This window comes from Carassius gibelio, chromosome B7 (genome assembly GCF_023724105.1).
Source record: "Carassius gibelio isolate Cgi1373 ecotype wild population from Czech Republic chromosome B7, carGib1.2-hapl.c, whole genome shotgun sequence".
In the NCBI taxonomy this organism is placed as follows: domain Eukaryota; kingdom Metazoa; phylum Chordata; class Actinopteri; order Cypriniformes; family Cyprinidae; genus Carassius; species Carassius gibelio.
In genome coordinates, this window is record NC_068402.1 from 28142421 (window position 1) to 28161923 (window position 19503).

At 36.9% G+C, this 19503-nt stretch overlaps 1 protein-coding gene across 3 annotated transcripts in view; it reads left to right on the plus strand.

The window, feature by feature from the left end:
• The window catches only part of stim2b (stromal interaction molecule 2b), a 49119-nt gene extending 32011 nt beyond the window's left edge, over positions 1-17108 (plus strand). For 2 of the 3 annotated variants that reach the window (XM_052562091.1, XM_052562093.1), the window contains 11 exons: positions 932-1062; positions 7027-7138; positions 8624-8735; positions 9445-9560; positions 10491-10668; positions 11297-11474; positions 12380-12541; positions 12987-13087; positions 13169-13407; positions 14390-14570; positions 16467-17108. In XM_052562091.1, coding sequence (XP_052418051.1) covers positions 932-1062; positions 7027-7138; positions 8624-8735; positions 9445-9560; positions 10491-10668; positions 11297-11474; positions 12380-12541; positions 12987-13087; positions 13169-13407; positions 14390-14570; positions 16467-17016 — 2060 coding nt within the window. In that variant the 3' untranslated portion in view covers positions 17017-17108. The remainder of the gene's footprint in view (positions 1-931; positions 1063-7026; positions 7139-8623; positions 8736-9444; positions 9561-10490; positions 10669-11296; positions 11475-12379; positions 12542-12986; positions 13088-13168; positions 13408-14389; positions 14571-16466) is intronic. The other variant, XM_052562092.1, reaches the window with a different exon arrangement.
• Positions 17109-19503: the final 2395 nt, after the last annotated feature.

Genomic DNA, 19503 nt, shown 5'->3' on the forward strand with positions numbered 1-19503 from the left:
TTCAAGTTTCAGTAGAAATTACCTTATATTATATTTTTGGTTTACCACAAAATGCTTCTACAGTACACTTTAGCCATATTTCTAAGACATTAGAATTAAGAACATTTATTTACAAAAACATAATTAATTTTCATAAATCCTGTTTTTATTGTGTTTAACTGTGTTAGTTAGCTGTATTTTTTTTATTACTATTTAATCAAACATGATTTTTTGATTTTTATGATATTATTTTTTTGCAGATGAACTCTTCATATGTAGTTTAATCCTACTTAAAGAGATAAATCACTCAAAAATGAATCCTTTAAAAAAAAGCATGCATAACATCACACTCTTCTCATATACTGTATTAAATATTTATCTTTATGCAAGCGGAGACAGCTGCTTTCAAATTTGAAGGAGATCATGTATTTATATATGTGGGGCTTTTTTGTGTAATGTGTCTGTCGATGGGAAAATGTTCCTGGGCTCCTCATTGATATGTGATGTGTCATCCAATCAGGGCTCTTTTCCAGTAATAGTCTTGTTAAAACTGGATTGATTCTTCTTTCCTCACACGTCTTCTCTTAAATAAGAGCAAGGATTTGATCCAAACGAATACCAGCACCATTTGCCATATCAACAGCATGCAACCTAATAAGCGTGTCAAGACCGGTGAAAGCACGCCACCGTAAACAGAGCCCTACAGATGCCCAGACATGCAAATGCTCGCACGTACAGACAGTTAGACAGGATAAAAACTTGATGATTAATATGATTATTTATTAATCAACAACAGAAAGTCTTGTTGACAGGCATTTAAGGCCTGAAAGTGACCATACATAATAATTATCATCAGTTGTCTGCAATAAACTTGTATTGAACTACATTGAAAAGCTTAAGTTTAAGCTTGAGTTTAGCTGGACAAAAGGTAATTGTGTGTCTCTCCCCGCAGACCCGTGTTTAATAGTCATCCCTCCATGTATGAATGAAGCCGACCGCTTCAGTTTAGAGGCACTTCGGCACATTCACAAGCAGCTAGATGACGACAACGATGGAGGAATTGAAGTGAATGAGAGTGTAGAGGTAAGCATATGTTGGTTTGACCTTAAAAATTGTGTTTCCTTACTACTTGCATTTTATTTAATATAATATAAAATGTGTTGGAGTGTGTGGACATGTTTCTGTTTGTGTGCATGCATTTTTTAGGGGGTCGGGGGCTTAAAAACAGGTCAGCAAAGCTTACACCTACCTGGGACCTCAAAGGGCAAAGTTGACATTGGTTCTTGCCTGCAAGAAGAGAGTATTGACATATGAGCACTTCTCCCATAGGGCTGCTACATTACTATGTGTGTGTGCTTTGGTGTGTACATGATGAAAAGGCCATGCATATTCATGTAGGATTTGTATATAATTTGTTTGAATATGTTAAAGGCTTTTTACATGGTTGAACAGGCAAGTTATCATGTCACTTGAATATGCATGGCTTCCTGGACGTGATCTATACATGAAACACAGTTAAATATAATCTAGTCTGTGACGTGATTTACGTGACTCTGAATGCTAATTGCCATTTTGTCTTCCAGAAGGTGTTTAGATGAATTATGTTTTAAGATAACAAAATTATTTTTAAATAAAATTAATCTACAGCCATGTGAATATTTATGTGGAATTAAAATATTGTTTGTTTATTTATTATTAACTTGCGCTTTGTAAGAGCACTTTATGAATAAAATGTATTCTTATTTTTATTATGACAGTTTATCATAAGGTTATTTTCTTTTATATTGCCGTGATCAATGAACATTTTTACTAATTTATTAATCCTAATTATTCATCAAACTAATAGTTAATTCATGTTTGTTCGTGACACATTGTTAATTTAATGTAATCTTAAATTTATTTAAAAAAATATTACTGTATATATATATATATATATATATATATATATATATATATATATATATATATATATATATATATATATATATATGCGCAATGGGCTAATTTTGAACTAGAGACAGTGATAAAAAAGGAAAAAGTGTCGATTTTGGACGCATTTCAGGTTTTAACAAAAATGAGTTAATTAAGCCATCATCTAGTGATCCCAATGCTCCCAATAGTAATTAAACATCTACAATTATAATTTTCTGAGAGTAGTACCTTGTTTCTCTGCTTGCTTCACGCATGGTCGTGATAAATATACACATACTCTATACACAGAATGACAGTATTTAAGGAGGTTTTTCATCCAAACATGATCTGTTTTGTCTTTAGTGAATGTTTGGGGAACTGTTGGGGAAAACTGTTTTTTGATGAACTGTTTTTGTTTTAATAATCAGTATATTTGTAATGAAAAAACTGAAGGGATTTTTACATTTTATTTATTTTTTTTGAAAATTAAATCTGCATCTCCATAAAGTTGGTCAGCAGCAGCAACCATGAAGTGCTCTAAAACTGTATACAGCTGCGTTGACCTTACACTGGACCTGAAGCAACGTGGATTGTGTGTCTCTCCTCTCTTCTTCCAGACTCTGGGACCCTGATTTCCAAAGGAAATGCAAAATTTACTTTCATCAGAAAACATAACTTTGGACCACTCAGCAGCAGTCCAGTTCTTTTTGTCTTTAGACGCTTCTGACGCTTTCTGTTGTTCAAGAGTGGCTCGACGCGACAGCTGAAACCCATGTCTTGCATACATCTGTGCGTAGTGGTAATTGAAGCACTGACTCCAGCTGCAGTCCACTCTTTGTGAACCTCCCCCACATTTTTGAATGGGTTTTGTTTCACAATCCTCGTGTTTTGGACAACTGGTCGTCTTTTGGACACCTGTCAAGTCAGCAGTCTTCACCTTGATTGTGTAGCCTACAGAACTAGACTAAGAGACCATTTAAAGGCCTTTGCAGGAGTTTTAAGTTAATTAGCTGATTAGAGTGTGTCACCAGGTGTCTTCAGTATTGAAACTTTTCACAATATTCTAATTTTCTGAGATACTGAATTTGGGATTTTCCTTAGTTGTCAGTTATAATCATCAAAATTAAAATAAATAAACATTTGAAATATATCAGTCTGTGTGCAATGAATGAATATAATATACAAGTTTCACTTTTTAAATGGAATTAGTGAAATAAATGAACATTTTGATGATATTCTAATTATCTGACCAGCACCTGTATATCGGCCGATGATTAATGCACATCTCGTCAGTAAAGCTGGTTATCTAATCAGCGGTATACCATCAGGTGCATGATTTCACGTAGAGCAGCTGTTATTTACCGCTGATTAGATAACTGTCTTTACTGACAAGATGCACATTAATCATCAGCTGATATATATTGTGCACCCCTAGGTGTCAGTATGCTAGCATTTAGCTTAGCACCATTCATTCCTTATGGCCCAAACAGGGCTGAATTTAGAAGCCACAAAACACTTCAGTGTTTTCTAGTGATGGGAGGTTCAGATCATTTTACTGACTCAGACTTTTGAGTCATGTTCAGCAAAATGAACAAATCTGTTTTCAAGTCTTTCTTTCATTTTAGCAAAATGTAATTAACATGTTATGTGTTACTTCCCCAGCACATCTAGTACTTACGCAAACGTTGATCACACTACAAACAATACAAAACTAAAATGCTATAAAATACAGAAAAGATGAATTCATTGTTTACCTGGGTCTTCAGTCTGTGATTATCTCACCTCATCTCTTGTCTGACAAGTCTTCGGGTTCAAGTCATTCCTTAATCTCTTGTCAGACCCATACGCTAAACCATGCAGTCCGAGCCAGAAAGAGAATTGATTAGTTCATCTCTTGAGTCTTTCAGGTCAAGTTGTTCCTTAATCACGTGACAGCCCCATACGCTATTTCTGACATTTCAGTCACTGTGTTTTTGTTACCGTTTCTTCAGGATCTGTGTTGTGTTATTATTTTATAAATAAATAAAACCCTGTTATAAATAAAATATTGATTAATTTGTTTTTTTTGACTGTCTATCAGTAAATAAACACTAGGCTATATAATAATATAATAATCCAAGCCTACAATACAAAGTATTTATAGCCTAGTTTGTTCATTTTTAAACCAATTTTGAGTTTGCTGGTATAACAATTGCTTTTCCTAGGGAAACTTGACCTTTTGGTCTAATATATGTACAAGAAGATTGCTCAAAAAGGACATATTGACAAAGAAAACCAAATATCATTTTGAATCCTAAACAAGTAACACTACAGTTCTAAAGTCATTTTTGAAGATTAGAATCCACTGTAAAAAAAGAAAAACACAGAAAAAAAAATAATTTTGCCATCATATGGACAACATTTAAAGCATAATTATTATAAAAATAATAATAATAAGTACTATGCACCCATTTGTAAGGAAGGTTGTATATTAACTAATTACTCTAGCCAATGTTGTCACGTCACGTGACAAAAAAACGAACAACCCTAAGACCCGAAAGATGAACTAATAATTTCTCTTTCTGGCTCAATACTGCATTCTTTTAATGTCAATGGTTTTAAAGGTATGGGTCTGTCACGTGATTAAGGAATGACTTGATCCGAAGACTCATGAGATGAACTAATCAATTCTCTTTCTGGCTCATACTGCATTGGTTTAGCGTATGGGTCTGCACGTGATTAAGGAACGAGTCAAAAACCCGTTTGACCCAAACTATGAACTAATCAATTCTCTTTCCGTATCAGATTGCATTGGGTTAGCGCATGGGGCTGTCACATGATTAAGGAACGAGTCAAAAACCCGATTGACCCAAACTATGAACTAATCATTTCTCTTTCTGGCTCAAGACAGCATTGACTGACACAGGTGAATTACTACTAGTGGAACAGAACCTATAGAATATTGCACATGCGTGACTGAACAAATCATCCCCCGAAACGACTCGTTCTTCCCGAGTCACATTAAATATTAATTCAAAATGAACGAATCGTTCAAGAACGACACATCACTAAGGTTTCCCTATTTAAAGACGGTTACATGAGAAGTTACACAAGTAACTATATGCTGACACAAAATAAACAAAGAAAGCACTACTCTATTCGTGCATCTTCTGGGGTCTTCTCGGCGAGAAGGATACCACAACGAGAACGCGAATGAGTTAAATTCAAGGCAACAGCTAACCTCTTAGAGAGGGCTGAGGCATGCATGCTAGTGTCTTCCACTGCCGGTGGGCAGACCACTTAAGTCTGCCGCGTCCCATACAGGAGTCACATATGGAGGTTCCAAGATCTGGACACTGGTGCCACACGGTGCTGAGCCCCTGAGATAGGAGGTCCTTCCTCAGAGGAATGCGCCAGGAAGGGGCTGTCGCAAGGAGCCTGAGTTCCGGAGACCAGGTCCAGGTGGCCCAGTACAGTGCAACCATCAGGACCTGTTCCTCATCCTGCCTTACTTTGCACAGTGTCTGTGAGAGAAGGTTCACTGGGTGAAACGCATTACTTGTGTAAAACCTGAGGTCAGCTGTGTGCCAGTGATGCTGCTTGCCCCTTGCATGTAACACACCAACCTGCACTGGAGGCATCCGTTGTGACACCAACATGCCGAGACACTTGTTCTAAGGGCACTCAGTCTGATAGAAAGACAAGGTCCATCCAGGGGATGATTGTGTGGAAACATGTAGGCGTGATGGTTGCACACAACTGTTCTCAAGAGTGGGCCATGCTGGAGATAGTTGAGGATGCCTGATGCCCACTCCCCCTTAAGGAGGCAAGGGCACCCCTGCGACTTTCATAAAGACATGTGGGGACAGGGAAAGCCTGAAGGGGAGGACCCTGTACAGCCATGCCCGACCCCTGAAAGCAAACTGAAGAACGGCCTGTGTCGAGGAAGAATCAAGACATAAAAGTACACTGAAAACACACAAAGTTTGAACAATGACTTGAACATTAACTCTATTTGAATAGTTCAGAAGTTATGAATTATGTGTGTTTGCTTGTGTGTGTGTTTTTGATGTTTGAATGACAGTTTCACATGTCCTCTTTATTCTCTCACATGCACGCTTCTGATGAAGTGGAAGTTTCCTTCTTTTATGCAAACTGACACTACACAAAATTGTCCCACAATGCACCTCTCTGTTTAATTTACTGCAGACATACACTGCATGGATCACTTACTACCACTTATGACGTCACTAGTGGCCCTCACCATTTCCTTCAAACTCAAGATTGAAATCGAAGATACTGGTTATTTTCTCTTCTGGCTTACCTGATTTTTTTTTTAGTGAGAATGTGACATTTGTTTTGAGGATTGTTTCTGGTTATGGCAGGTGCTCCTGGGCTCAAGAAGTGTTTCGAGAAGAGGCCCAAGAATTTCTCCTTCTCACAGCCACTGAAAGTTGGTGTCCTCTTTCAGGACACAGCAGATTCCTGTGTGTGTGTGTCTGTGTGTGTGTGTGAGTGTGTGAGGGAGAGAGTTGCTAAATTAGCCTACACGACTTTAAAGATGTCTTGTTCCTCATTTGTTGGATATGAGTGAGCATAGCGAACATAATTCAACATGAGAAGGGACAAACAAACTGCAGTTTAACAAAATGACATTTTTCATCTTGTATGTGCAGCACACAAATATGTAGAACCACAAGAGAGATACACAGTGTACACAGACCTGACCACACAGAGCTCACGCGTATGCTTGTCAAATTCTAATAGCTTTATTGTGCAATAAAACTCTGCTCTAGTTATGTATTTTCCTGCTCATCTTTTGAAATTGCATTGTGGCTCTGCAAATGTTGTTGGCTCATTATGATTAATCACTTTTGTTTTTCCTCATTTGTTAGTTGCTGTGGTTCAAAGCATCTGCAGAATGAATTAATCTAATCTAAGGCGACAGATATGACATTCAAATGCGATGTTTCTTTAGTGTCGTTTTTGCATTACAAATATTTGCATTATATCAAAAGGTATTTTTGAAACCAGTAAACCCTCTGTCACCTGTAACCTGAAGGCAAATAAAATACGATATGGCATGAATGAACTACTTCGTAAGAAGTCATTTTCCTGTGGTCTGAGCAGTAATGTTATCCTGTTGTTCTTCTGCAGTTTATCATAGAGGACATGAAGCAGCACCAGACTAATAAACACAGTAATCTTCACCGAGAGGACCAGCACATCACGGTGGAGGAGCTGTGGAGGGGCTGGAAAATATCAGAAGGTAAAGAAAGATGGACAGAGAAAACGTGGGCTGGGTTGTGTGTACAGCACTCTGAGACAGTTGTTCACTTATAGAGATTATGCTGTACTGTTTATACTGTGGTAGATATATTTTGCAGCCACCAATGAGCAGGACGATTTCATATTATTTAAATGTGAGAGCAAAAAATGGAAGTATGGATTAATTTGAACCAATACTGAGCAGGATTTGTCCCCAAACCAGTCCCCAAACTTGTAAGTAAATACAAGAAAGATCTGTCTTTTAACTTATTTACATCCCAACCCTGCCCCATAAATATAGAATTCAGTTGATGACAGGTGTGTGTATCTATTGGCTAGCTATTATCAATTTATGTGTAACCATACCTTTTGTTATTTATCAGTTAAGTTCATTAACCTTAAAAAAAATCATAAATATAAATAAGGTTAAGTATCTTTTATTTGTAAAGTATTTAATGGGACTTTCAACATAATCTCCAGGAATTTAATTTGTGTTTGGTCTTGGGGTTTCCTAGTAGTGATGTCATAATCTTAATGGAGTGATGTCACTAAATTGAACAAGCTCAGAGAGACATTTCTAAACAAAGATAATGTGTTATATTGGAGTGATGTCATCTTACAACCTCAGGCTCTTTTGAAGCTCTGAGAAGACACTGGGGCTATCATTTGGCTCTGATTTTAGGGATAAATTATGGTTATGGTCAGGTTTAAGGTTAGAGATACTGTAGTGTCTGTGTTTTTGGATAGTAATGTTGTGCCAGGATCAATAAAAGATGTTGATCTAGGAACATGTCTGATCGCATGGCAAAATCACAACAGTGGTGATGAATATACTGTAGAGAGGGGTCCTAATGCGCTTTAGCCTGATGCTTCCATTTAAGTGTGTCACTTTTCCCCTTAGTGCTTTAAGATCTAGTCATATAGAAATTGAAACCATTATATGACCTGGACTCAGGCTCTCCTGACTGAAGTTTATTTATTTTTTTTTTTTTTGGTGTGTGAAATGTGGTGATCATATTCTCCAGCATGATTTGAGATGATCCAAAGAGTATCTTAAGCTTCAATGGAATAACGCCTGGCCTTTCTTTAAAAGGTCACTTAATCAGTGACACAAAAGTAACAGAAAAATGCAGAATTAGAAATATTTTGCTCCATATTTTTATTTTTATTTATTTTTAATTTTTTTATTATTTTATTATTTTATTCAGTGTGCACAATCAAACCCTGGTGTGTTTTTACTGATGTACAGACACTGACCAAAGGCCAAATATTAAAAGAATACTGAACATTGAGCTCATAAATATTTGTTTGTTTTGGGTTCAGAACATGTAAAATAATTACACATTTTTCATTTAAGTAAGTTTATATATATATATATATATATATATATATATATATATATATATATATATATATATATATATATATATATATATATATATATATTCTTCATGCCCCCCTCATTTTGGTCTTTTTCTCTCCTCAGTGCACAACTGGACACTGGAGGATGCAATTCAGTGGCTGAAAGAGTCAGTGGAGCTTCCTCAGTACGAAAAAAACTTCAGAGACTTTAAAGTAGACGGCAACACGCTACCTCGGTAAATACACACACTTTGTTCATCATGGACTTTCCATTGACTTGCATTGTTTTTATACATAGTTATAATGCTCCTGCCCCTAAACCTGTCAGCCTCACACAAACATTCTGTTTTTCATTTATGTAATATAATTTAAGCCACACTCGTGTTAAAGTGTATTAGAATCTAACAGGGTAAATAAAAATCACCAGTTGTGAGTTTTTAACAGCAGTGCATCCCTCTAGTGGTGATGATGCGTCAGTACACAGACGGTAACGATGAGTACTGTATGAACATTGGGGGTAAAGAAAGGTTTAGGGTGTTGAGTTTCCCCTCATGGCCACTTCTCCATGACTCATGAAATGATGTCACAGCAGCAGATCACCTTTCACCTGCAGCTAAGCTTAGTATGTGTGTGGCAGTGCATGTGATCTTTCAGTCATTTAGTACTCACTTCTTAAAATTAGTCCTTTGAGCTTGAACTCGCCATTCTTGCACACACACACACACACAGTCACATAGACTGTATTGCAGTTAAAGCAATTCGTTTTTCACCACACCAAGATTTTCATAGACACTTCAGATAGATTAATTGGAAGCAATACAATTTCCAAGTAAAGTTTGAAATCACAAACTGACCTTTTTTTTTGTCCGAGGAAACTGGCTGATTTAATGTGATCTTGGTTTTTTCTTACCCCCTGACCTGCTGGGTTTTTCCTTTCCATTACAGAATAGCGGCCAATGAACCATCGTTTATGTCAATGCAGCTAAAGATATTAGACCAACGACATAAACAGAAATTAAATCTAAAAGCATTGGACGCAGTGCTCTTTGGACCGCCACTACGTAAGTGTTTTCACATAAGCTCTAATAAGGCTTGTTTAATTGTTTATGTAAAGGGAAACATTTGCCCAAAATTTACTTTGTTCCAAACCCATATGACCTTGCTTCTTTGGAACACAAATAATACTGATATGCAGCTTTTAAGGTACAGAAAGAATGCAGTAGTAACACAAAAGTTTCATAAGTAGTCTGTATGACTGAATTACCATTCAAAAGTTTGGTGTCAGTACAATTTTAAGATTAACATTCAGCAAGGACACCTTAACTTTATCATTGTAAATAAATACATAAATACAATTTTAACTTTGTATTCAGCAAATATAATTGATCATAGCTTCTCCAAAAAAATTAAGCAAAATAACTCTTGTCAAGATAATAATAGTAATTCTAATAGTAATAGTAGTAATAATAATAATAATAGAATATCAGAATTATTTCTGAAGGATCATGAGACACTGAAGACTGGAATAATGGCTGCTGAAAATTGAGCTTATATATTAAAATAGAAAAACAGTTGTTTTAAATTCACAATACTCAATATTTCATAACATTGCAATTTTACTGTAATTGTAATAAAATACATGCAGTCTTCATAAGCATATTAGACGCTTCTTCTCGAACTGTGCAGTGTATGTGCGAAATTCAAAGTGTGAGAAACAGACCAAACCTGGCACTTTCATGAGAGAAACCATTAATTAATAGTTTTTTTTTTTTTTTTTTTTTTTATCAGATCTTTTCAATGAATTGTTTAATCTGTTTTCAAAGTGGGTCAAAATGACTCATTGACAGCCAGAGTCTGGTTGCAGCATTTAACAGCTCACTGAAGTTTGGACAGTTTCTTACACCAAGCTATGTATAGAAGTATTTCTTTTATTGTAATATTTGCTTGTTTAGTGGGTATAAATACTCTGGTTTTCTCTCTTCTTCCTCTAGGTCCTCACCATCACTGGCTGAAGGACTTTGTTTTGATGATTTCAATCATCATTGGTGTGGGCGGCTGCTGGTTTGCATACATACAGAACAAGTCGTCTAAAATTCACGTCTCCAAGATGATGAAAGATCTGGAGAGTCTACAGCATGCTGAACAGAGTCTGACAGAGCTACAGAGCCGGTGAGAGAGAAAGCAAATAACCGGCAGTGAGAGAGATATTCTGTCTTATTCTATCATCTGTATAACATAATATTTCATTTCTTGTTATGAGAAGGCTCATTAAGCTCTTCTATAAGTACCCTCAAGGGAAGAGTTCGTCCTAAAAATACATTTCTGTCATCGTTTACTCACCCACATGCCGTTCCAGATCTGCATGACTTTCTCTGTGGAACACAAAAGGAGAGAATAGCTCCAATATGTCAGAAAGTCCATGCAACTCTCACGCTAACAATTCTGAAGCTGTAAGAAAGCTGTGTGTAAAAAACAGACTGAGTTTTACTGTCTTTATCCACATCCATAACACATTGTGACGTCGGTACAGTGAGATTCCTTTTCACTGAAGTATGGCATTACATTCATAATGTTTTATGACATGACATCTTTTGTTTTTTCCTTAGCTTGGCAGTCTATAACCCTTTCACTTTCATTATATGGAAAAGTTGAGATGCTATTTCTTTTATTTTCCTCTAATGTCATTTAGGTTTGGAACAACATGAGGGTGAACAAACATGAGTTTGGTCATTGTTATTTCACATTGCAACACACCAGATTTCAGATGTGACTTAAATTTCTCTGTGGTGTCATCAAGGCTGGAAAAGGCTCAGGAGGAGAACCGGACGGTGGCGGTGGAGAAGCAGAACCTGGAGCAGAAGATGCGTGATGAGATCAGCGGGGCTAAGAGAGAAGCCAGCAGACTGCGAGAGCTGCGAGAGGGGGCTGAATGTGAACTCAGCAGACTCAAGTATGCAGAGGAGGAACTAGTGCAGGTAGGAACCACTATATATCCAACACAGGAGTTAGTTAGTCTTTCGTGTGATAACCCTTACTAATAAACATTTCTGTTGTTTAAAGTGTGCTATTGGTTTCTTTATGAAAGCTAAAAATAAGATAGCATGCATTAAGTCTACTTGGCGTATACTGACAAATATTTGGACAAGTATATTTTGCTAAGCATTCTAAATATATTATGCTTCAAGTGTAAACCTGTGCTGCAGTTATATCATATGCCCCTTCACATGCCCAAGCTAAATGGATTCTGATTGGCTGTTGGTATATTTATTGTCGATCAGCTAGAACAATCTTTGTGAAAGTGACTCCAGAACTATCGTTCCTCTGTGCTGTTATGGTTATAGTTGAGGTGTGGACTTGTAATACTACCTTGGTGTGAAACGGCCTTTAGTATATGTTGAAAAATCATATCCATCAATATCCATAAGCCAGTAACATTCTGGACGTTTCCCGATCCTGAGCTGCTTCCTGTTATTACACTGTCCTATCTAAATAAAGGCAAAATGCCACAAATATAAATAAATAAATAAGTAAATAAATAAATATATATATATATTTTTACAGGTGTACAAGAATACTACTAGTTCATTGATATTAGTGAAGTATACTTGTTTTTGTAAGGGAAGCCAGACTTTTGACTACACAGTAAGCAATTTTAATTTAAAACAACCACTCCCAGTTATTTTCTTTACATCATGCATATATGAAGTGTGTAAATCTAAAATGAATGCTATCATGATAACTGAACAATAATAGATTTAATTTCTGTAAAAACACCTCTAAATGAATGCATCGTTCCTCAGGTTGTGAATTCTGTCTTACCACATTACAAGTAATAAATTACAAGTTCCAAAGACTGTTTGTGTTTGTTGGCTATTTCCAGGTGCGAATGGCGCTGAAAAGAGCAGAGAAGGAAATGCAGTCAGATTGGTCGGTGCCAGAAGCCCTGCAGATGTGGCTTCAGCTCACACATGAGGTGGAAGTACAGTACTACAACATTAAAAAACAGAATGCTGAGCTTCAGCTCACGGTCGCAAAGGATGAGGTGAGTGATTTATTGTTTAAAATGCTTTTGTACCAACAGACTTGAAAGTTGGAATACTTTAGAAAACATTTACTTAGGCATCAACTATTACACATTAAAAGTGAAGTTTAATATTCAGTTTAAATCTACCTAAACAAACATCTGGTTCACTTTCTCTCTCAGTGACTGACAAAAATGCAGCTTAAACTTCCCCCGGTTAATTTAGATTTCTAATGATGTGGTTAAATGACTTTTTAACTACATGGTTTGGTTATTTGCATCTGGAATGAGTCATCAGCAGTTAAGCTAAAACAATTAGCAGTCACTGCAGCATGAGAGATGAGCTTGCTTTCAGTACATCCAACAAATGTGCAGATCACATATGAGCCGACTGGTGCACATCAATGCAGCATCATTGTATTTTGATTACTTGTGTGCTTCTGTGTTCATGTTGTGTACATTTCAGGCAGAAAAGATCAAGAAGAAGAGGAGCTCTGTGTTTGGTACCCTCCATGTTGCACACAGCTCATCGCTGGATGAAGTAGACCACAAAATACTTGAGGCTAAGTAAGCACACATAATTCACAAGCGATCGCTAATGGTTACCCGCATTAAATGAAAGCTTATTAGTGCTTTTGTTCTGTTTAGAAAATCTCTGTCAGAGGTCACAGCCTGTTTGCGTGAACGCCTTCACCGCTGGCAGCAAATAGAGAAGATATGTGGCTTTCCAGTGGTTAATAACTCTGGGCTGCCCAGCCTCACCGCCTCCCTGTACGCTGACCACAGCTGGGTGGTCATGCCGCGGATGTCGGTGCCACCCTACCCAATCGCTGGCGGGGTGGACGATCTTGACGAGGATATGCCACCAATCATTCCACAGTTCACCTGTAAGATCCTCTCTTTAATCCCAGGATTGTGAGATATGTTGTGAAAATGTTGTGAGATTTTAAATTAATTTATTTTTTAACTAATGTACCGTATTTTTCGGACTGTAAGTCGCACCTGAGTATAAGTCGCATCAGTCCAAAAATACGTCATGATGAGGAAAAAAACATATATAAGTCGAACTGGACTATAAGTCGCATTTATTTAGAACCAAGAACCAAGAGAAAACATTACCGTCTACAGCTGCGAGAGGGCGCTCTATGCTGCTCAGTGGTAGACTACAGGAGCACAGAGCAGTATAGAGCGCCCTCTTGCGGCAGTAGATGGTAATGTTTTCTCTTGGTTCATTTCTCTCGGTTCATGTCATGTTAATTTTGATAAATAAGTCGCACCTGACTATAAGTCGCATGAAAAAAAGTATGAAAAAAAGTGTGACTTATAGTCCGGAAAATACGGTATGCATTTAAAAACATTGCAGAGATACACTTTTTTTTAATATAGTACATTATAGGCATGTGATGCCTAAATTGCTCTCTAATTCCACACATCATGGTCTCACGCAATGAAAAATAAATTGCCAAACAAAGAGGACACTGACAACGAGCAGGTTACGCAAGGTTACGTTTGGTATGAAACAAAGTCTTGTATTTTTTTTCAAGAAATTCATAAAAAAGTAGCTCCTTAATGTGTTAATGTGTTAGATTGCTGTAGTGCCTCAGTTCAAGCGGCACATGAACCGATGATCTCTTCACAAAATAAACATGAATGAACATCAGAAGGTGTCTTTTTTCAGTCAAGGAAATATATATATTGGTATAGTCTACCAATGTTAATTTGCTCCCCATTATGATTGGTCAGATTGCCTATCAAGCAAACTTGAATTTAGAAACTAGTTAATCATTTGAATTGGTCCCTAAACTTACCTACTTTGTTGTAATGAGTATACCATGTGTAAGTGCATAAAGATCTGTCTTTTCTTCACAGCTCCTTTGATTCGACCTCCTCTGACCCGCAACAGCAGTGTTTGTCGTTCTCGCAGAAGTCTTATGTCTCAACCCTCATCCCTTTCTCCTGACCCTGATCTGCTGTCTATGGCCTCGGCCCCACTGGCCTACAGACCCGAGGGAGACGATGATCACATCTTCTTCACTGTAGAAAGGAAGGGGTATGTCATCTACAGCTTCTCTTTCTATATATTAATTTATTTAAAGTGGTCATATGATGTGATTTCAGTTTTTCCTTTCTCTTTGGAGTGTTACAAGCTCTTGGTGCCTAAAGAAGATCTGGAAAGTTGCATAGACTAAATTCTCAAACCCAAAGAGATATTCTATATAAAAGTTAAAAGAGTCAACCATGCACCCCTAAAACGGCTCGTTTTAACATGCTCCCACATCTCTACCTCACTATGTGGGAAGATTTGCATAACGCCGCCCAGATTTTCATGCAAAGAAAGAAGGCGTACCTTTTATTCTCATTGTAGTTTTGTTGTTGCTGCATCCATGTCGTATAGACGTTGTGTGTTTGGTTGTGAAAGCGAAACTACTTAGTTTGGCCTTTCAAAAGAGGACGATAGCCGCTTTGTCATCCCGGGAGCTGATCTGTTCTGGTAGCTTAGAAAATACATCAACTTTGCACTGTGGATCTCGAATTGGCTTTCACCGTGGACGAAACGGAGTCCAGTCCCAGTGCCGTTCTCAAGTCCGTCCCGCCTCTGCTCACTCTAGGCCTTCGCTCACTTAAGGCCACGGTGTGTGACGCTGTTTCGATGAGAAAGCGAAAATACTTTGTTTTGCCTTCCAAATAGAGGACAGAAATCATGTTTATATCATGTTTATAATGGGTTTTAATGTTTATGTCTCGTCGCTCTGGCCAGACAGGGCATCACAATATGATAAGGGGCGTAACATTTCCATCACACACTTGAGGCGTTCAGCCAATCACAATGTACTGGATAGCTGGCCAATCACAGCACACCTCGTTTTTCAGAGTGATGAGTTTAGTAAAAATCAACATGTTTTAGAAGGCAGGTCATAGAGAAAATAAACAATAATGAACATTATGTGGGAAATAATTTTTTACGTTTTTTTAATCTTAACCCACATAAACATTCCATTACACTAAATACACAAAATCATTTTATTTTTAGCAGCATCATATGACGCCTTTAAGATTCTGTACATGGTAATGTGTTCATTTATCTCTATAACATCACGTTTGTATATGATTAATTTCTATGAATGTATTTCTGTCAAAAGTTTGGAATTATTCATGTTTTTTAAATGTTTTTGAAAGTCACTTAAACTCACCAAGGTGATATATATCAAATATACAGTAAAAAAGTTGTATTGTTAAATGCTATTGAAATTTAAACTGTGTTACATGATCTTTCAGAAATCACTTTAATATGCTGCTTTGGTTTTCAGTTATTGTCACTTATTATTGGTGCTCAGTTATTAATAATGGATCTTACTATTATCAGCGTTGGACACAGTTTATGCTGCTTAATATTTTTTGTGGAAATTGCGATACATTTTCTTTCTGGATTGATAGATAAATTGAAAGTTCAGTTAACAGCATTCCTATGGAATAGAAATACAATTTTTAATGATTTTAAATGATTTCGATCAGTTGAATGCTGATTCCGTCTTGCTGATTAAAACAATTCATTTCTATATGATAAAAGTACTAAAGCCAAACTTTTGAATTGGAGTGCATTACAGTTTCCTCAAAATATAAAGCAGTCTTCAATATTTCTAATAATAGGAAAAGGTTCTTGAGCACCAAATCACAATTATTTTTTGCATTATTGACACACTGTTTCCCTAATGAATGTTCAGTTGCTTTGTTTTATTTTGTTTAAAGCTCTATATAAATAAAGGTGACTTGACTTGATTTAGAATGACCAGTGGCTGCTGAAAATTCAGCTTTGCCATCACAGAAAAATATTAAATTGTAAAATATATTAAAATAGAAAACAATTTTTAAATTGCAGTATTTGTATCTTCTTGATTAATGATTTTTATATGTTTATTTTTTTTTTCTTTATATTTCTGTCACACAGAGATCCTCACAGAGATCCTCAGGATACATGCTCAGATTCAGATTCTCTCAGTTCCTCATTGGGCAGGAAGTTCTCCAGTCCCTCTGTTCAAAGTACATGTGTTACGGGCACGGATACCCCACCTCGTAAAATCTCTCGTGAGGAACTTCTTCTCCTGGTGCAGGAGGCCCAGACTGTCACCATAGAGACCTTACCTCCTTCCACATCCTCCCATTCATCTCCACTTGACTCCTCTTCAGTTCACAAGGGCTCTCCTGACCTTACACACTCTTCCGTCCTCCCAGAATCTCAAAGTTTAACCTTTCACCCTGGCACCAAAGCTCTGGCCTATAATGGCATTCTGGAAAAGTCATACAGCATGGGGCAGTTATCTGCTGGTGGGACGCCTCCAGAGGGTCACTACCCCTCGATTAGCTCACTCGACAGAGAAAGCAAATCTGTCAAGGAGCCCAAGCAACTCCAACCAACCTCCTCCCAGGACTCTTGCGATAATGGAGAGAAAAAACGCTCCAAGATCAAGAGCTTGTTCAAGAAAAGCAAAAAGCTGTGAGGAACAGTAGAGAAGAGGAAGAAATGGAGAGAAAAAGAAGCCTTAAAACAAAATAAATGAGGGTGATGCTGTCAACCAGAAGCCAAAACATTTTTCAGTTTCTTTGTCCTTTTTTAATTTAAATGGAATGTAGCTACTTCTGGGTTCAGTGCTGGGTTGGAATCCTTTTTTATGGTGATTTTTTTAGCCTCATATATATGCCTTTAAAGGCCAGAAAATGTCATGTTAACATTTTGCAGAACATGGCCTCTTCACTGTCTTCTGTTAATGTGCACCCTTATGATGTCACCAGGAAGTGATCAGGAAATATACCAAAACAGAATAAACAGAACAGTCCAAAATTAGCCAAATCTCCCAAAAAAAAAAAAAAAAGACTTCCTGGAAATATGTCTTAAAGGGAGGGTTCACCCACAAGTGAAAATTCTGTCATCGTTTACTTTCCCTAACCTGTATGCTGTAGTTTTTTCTTATGTGGGACACAAATTAATTATTTGAAGAACTGGTACATAGTTCTTACCATACAACCAAGGTTCACATTGACCAAGGTCTGTTAAACACCAAAAAGCAACATAATAGTAGTTTATACAACTTGTGTGCAATTTTCCAAGTATTCTATCCATCTGTGCTTTGTTTTTAAAGTAAGCATACATACATGCTTCAGATGGATGTTTGACTTGTACTGCATCTGTTTTTTTTTTCAGATTCATATTGGTCAGCTAATTCGATTGTCAGTTCACTTTTAAGTGTTTAATCCTGTACTGTACACACACTAGTACATTACAAGAGTTACAACTGCATTTTACAACCAAACTGAATCCTGAAAAATACAGGTAGTGACAACCACATTTACAACAGACTCCTTGGTGTTGCCAGATCTTGCCATAGCAAGAAAAAAATGATAACAAGCCGAACAAAACCAGTCTTAAGTCCCTGGGGTATAATTTTAGCAATAGCCAAAAAAAAAAAAAAAAAAAAAAAAAAAAAACATTGTATGGGTCAAAATTATCTATTTTTCTTTTATGCCAAAAATCATTAAGATATTAAGTAAAGATCATGTTCCATGAAGATATTTTGTAAATTTCCTACCATAAATATATAAAAACGTACATTTTGATTAGTAATATGCATTGCTAAGAATTCATTTGGACAAATTCAAAGGCAATTTTCTCAGTATTTAGATTTTTTTGCACCCTCAGATTCCACATTTTCAAACAGTTGTATCTCAGCTGATGTTGTCCGATCCTAATAAACTGTAGATTAATGGAAAGCATATTTATTCAACTTTCAGTTGATTTATAGATCTCATTATTGAAAAATGTATACATAAGGCTGGTTTTGTGGTGCAGGGTCACATATTAAACTTACATCCAAACACATTATCTTGGAAGTAAGCCACATTCCAAAATATAGCACCTTCCTCTTTTATTAACTTCAAAAACTGGATCGTTTATAAGCTGAGCCTAAACAATAAGGCCAAAGAGCCTTAATAAACTTTGCTATAATATGTGGACATGGCAGCCCTTCAAGATCTCCCTCTGCAAAGCAGACTTTCTAAACATTAATATAACACATGGCTCTGTTGACGGTGATTTAGTTAAAATCGCTGAATACAACGCTCTTTGGTTGCTGTAATATTGCTTTGGTCAAAAATAGAGGATGTCAAATGCCCAAGATGAGAAAACGTTGTTATGGTTACCATTGTGTCAGTAAATGCAATTTCAAGTGTGAGATCTGTTCCGTACAAATACGAATCTGTAATTTAGGGGATTTGCTCCCGAATTTAAAGGGATAGTTCACCCAAAAATGAAAATGATATCATTAATTTCTCACCTTCATGTCCTTCCAAACCTGAAAGTCACTCGGTCATATTCAGAACACAAATTCAGATATTTTTGATGCAAGCCAAGAACTCTATGACCCTCCAAAGACAGCAATACAACTGTAATGCTGTCAGGTCCAGAAACGTAGCAAGGACTTTGTTAAAATAGCCCATGTGACTTCAGGGGATTAACTTTAATTTTACAAAGCTACAAAAACATTTTTGTGTGCAAAGAAAACAAAAATAACAACTTTATTCAACCCTTCTCCTCCTCCTCATCCTGTCTGCTGTGGTGCGCTGCCCAGGGCCCCCGCAGAACACAATTTCTTCCAAAGGGAGTCGAGAACTGGCATTTCTTGGGGGGGACTGGTGCGTAATTGGGTCAGTACCGGACTACCGATAAGCTTCAGGACAAACAATACTGTTATTGATACGTGTGTTGTTTTATCTTTGTACTTGTGTTAATGGAGAATTAGAAGATTTTTCATATAAACCGATCTCAAGCTGACCGTGAGAGGTTTTGCGCAACATGCAGCGGCACCGTCACAATCTCTGTCCAGCGTGGGTAAAATAATTATTATGCTGAAGGTAAGGTACAATTCATATTTTTTATTTGAAGACCTTACAAGAAACTCTTTGAGACATTTATGTGAGGTGTTATTTTACAA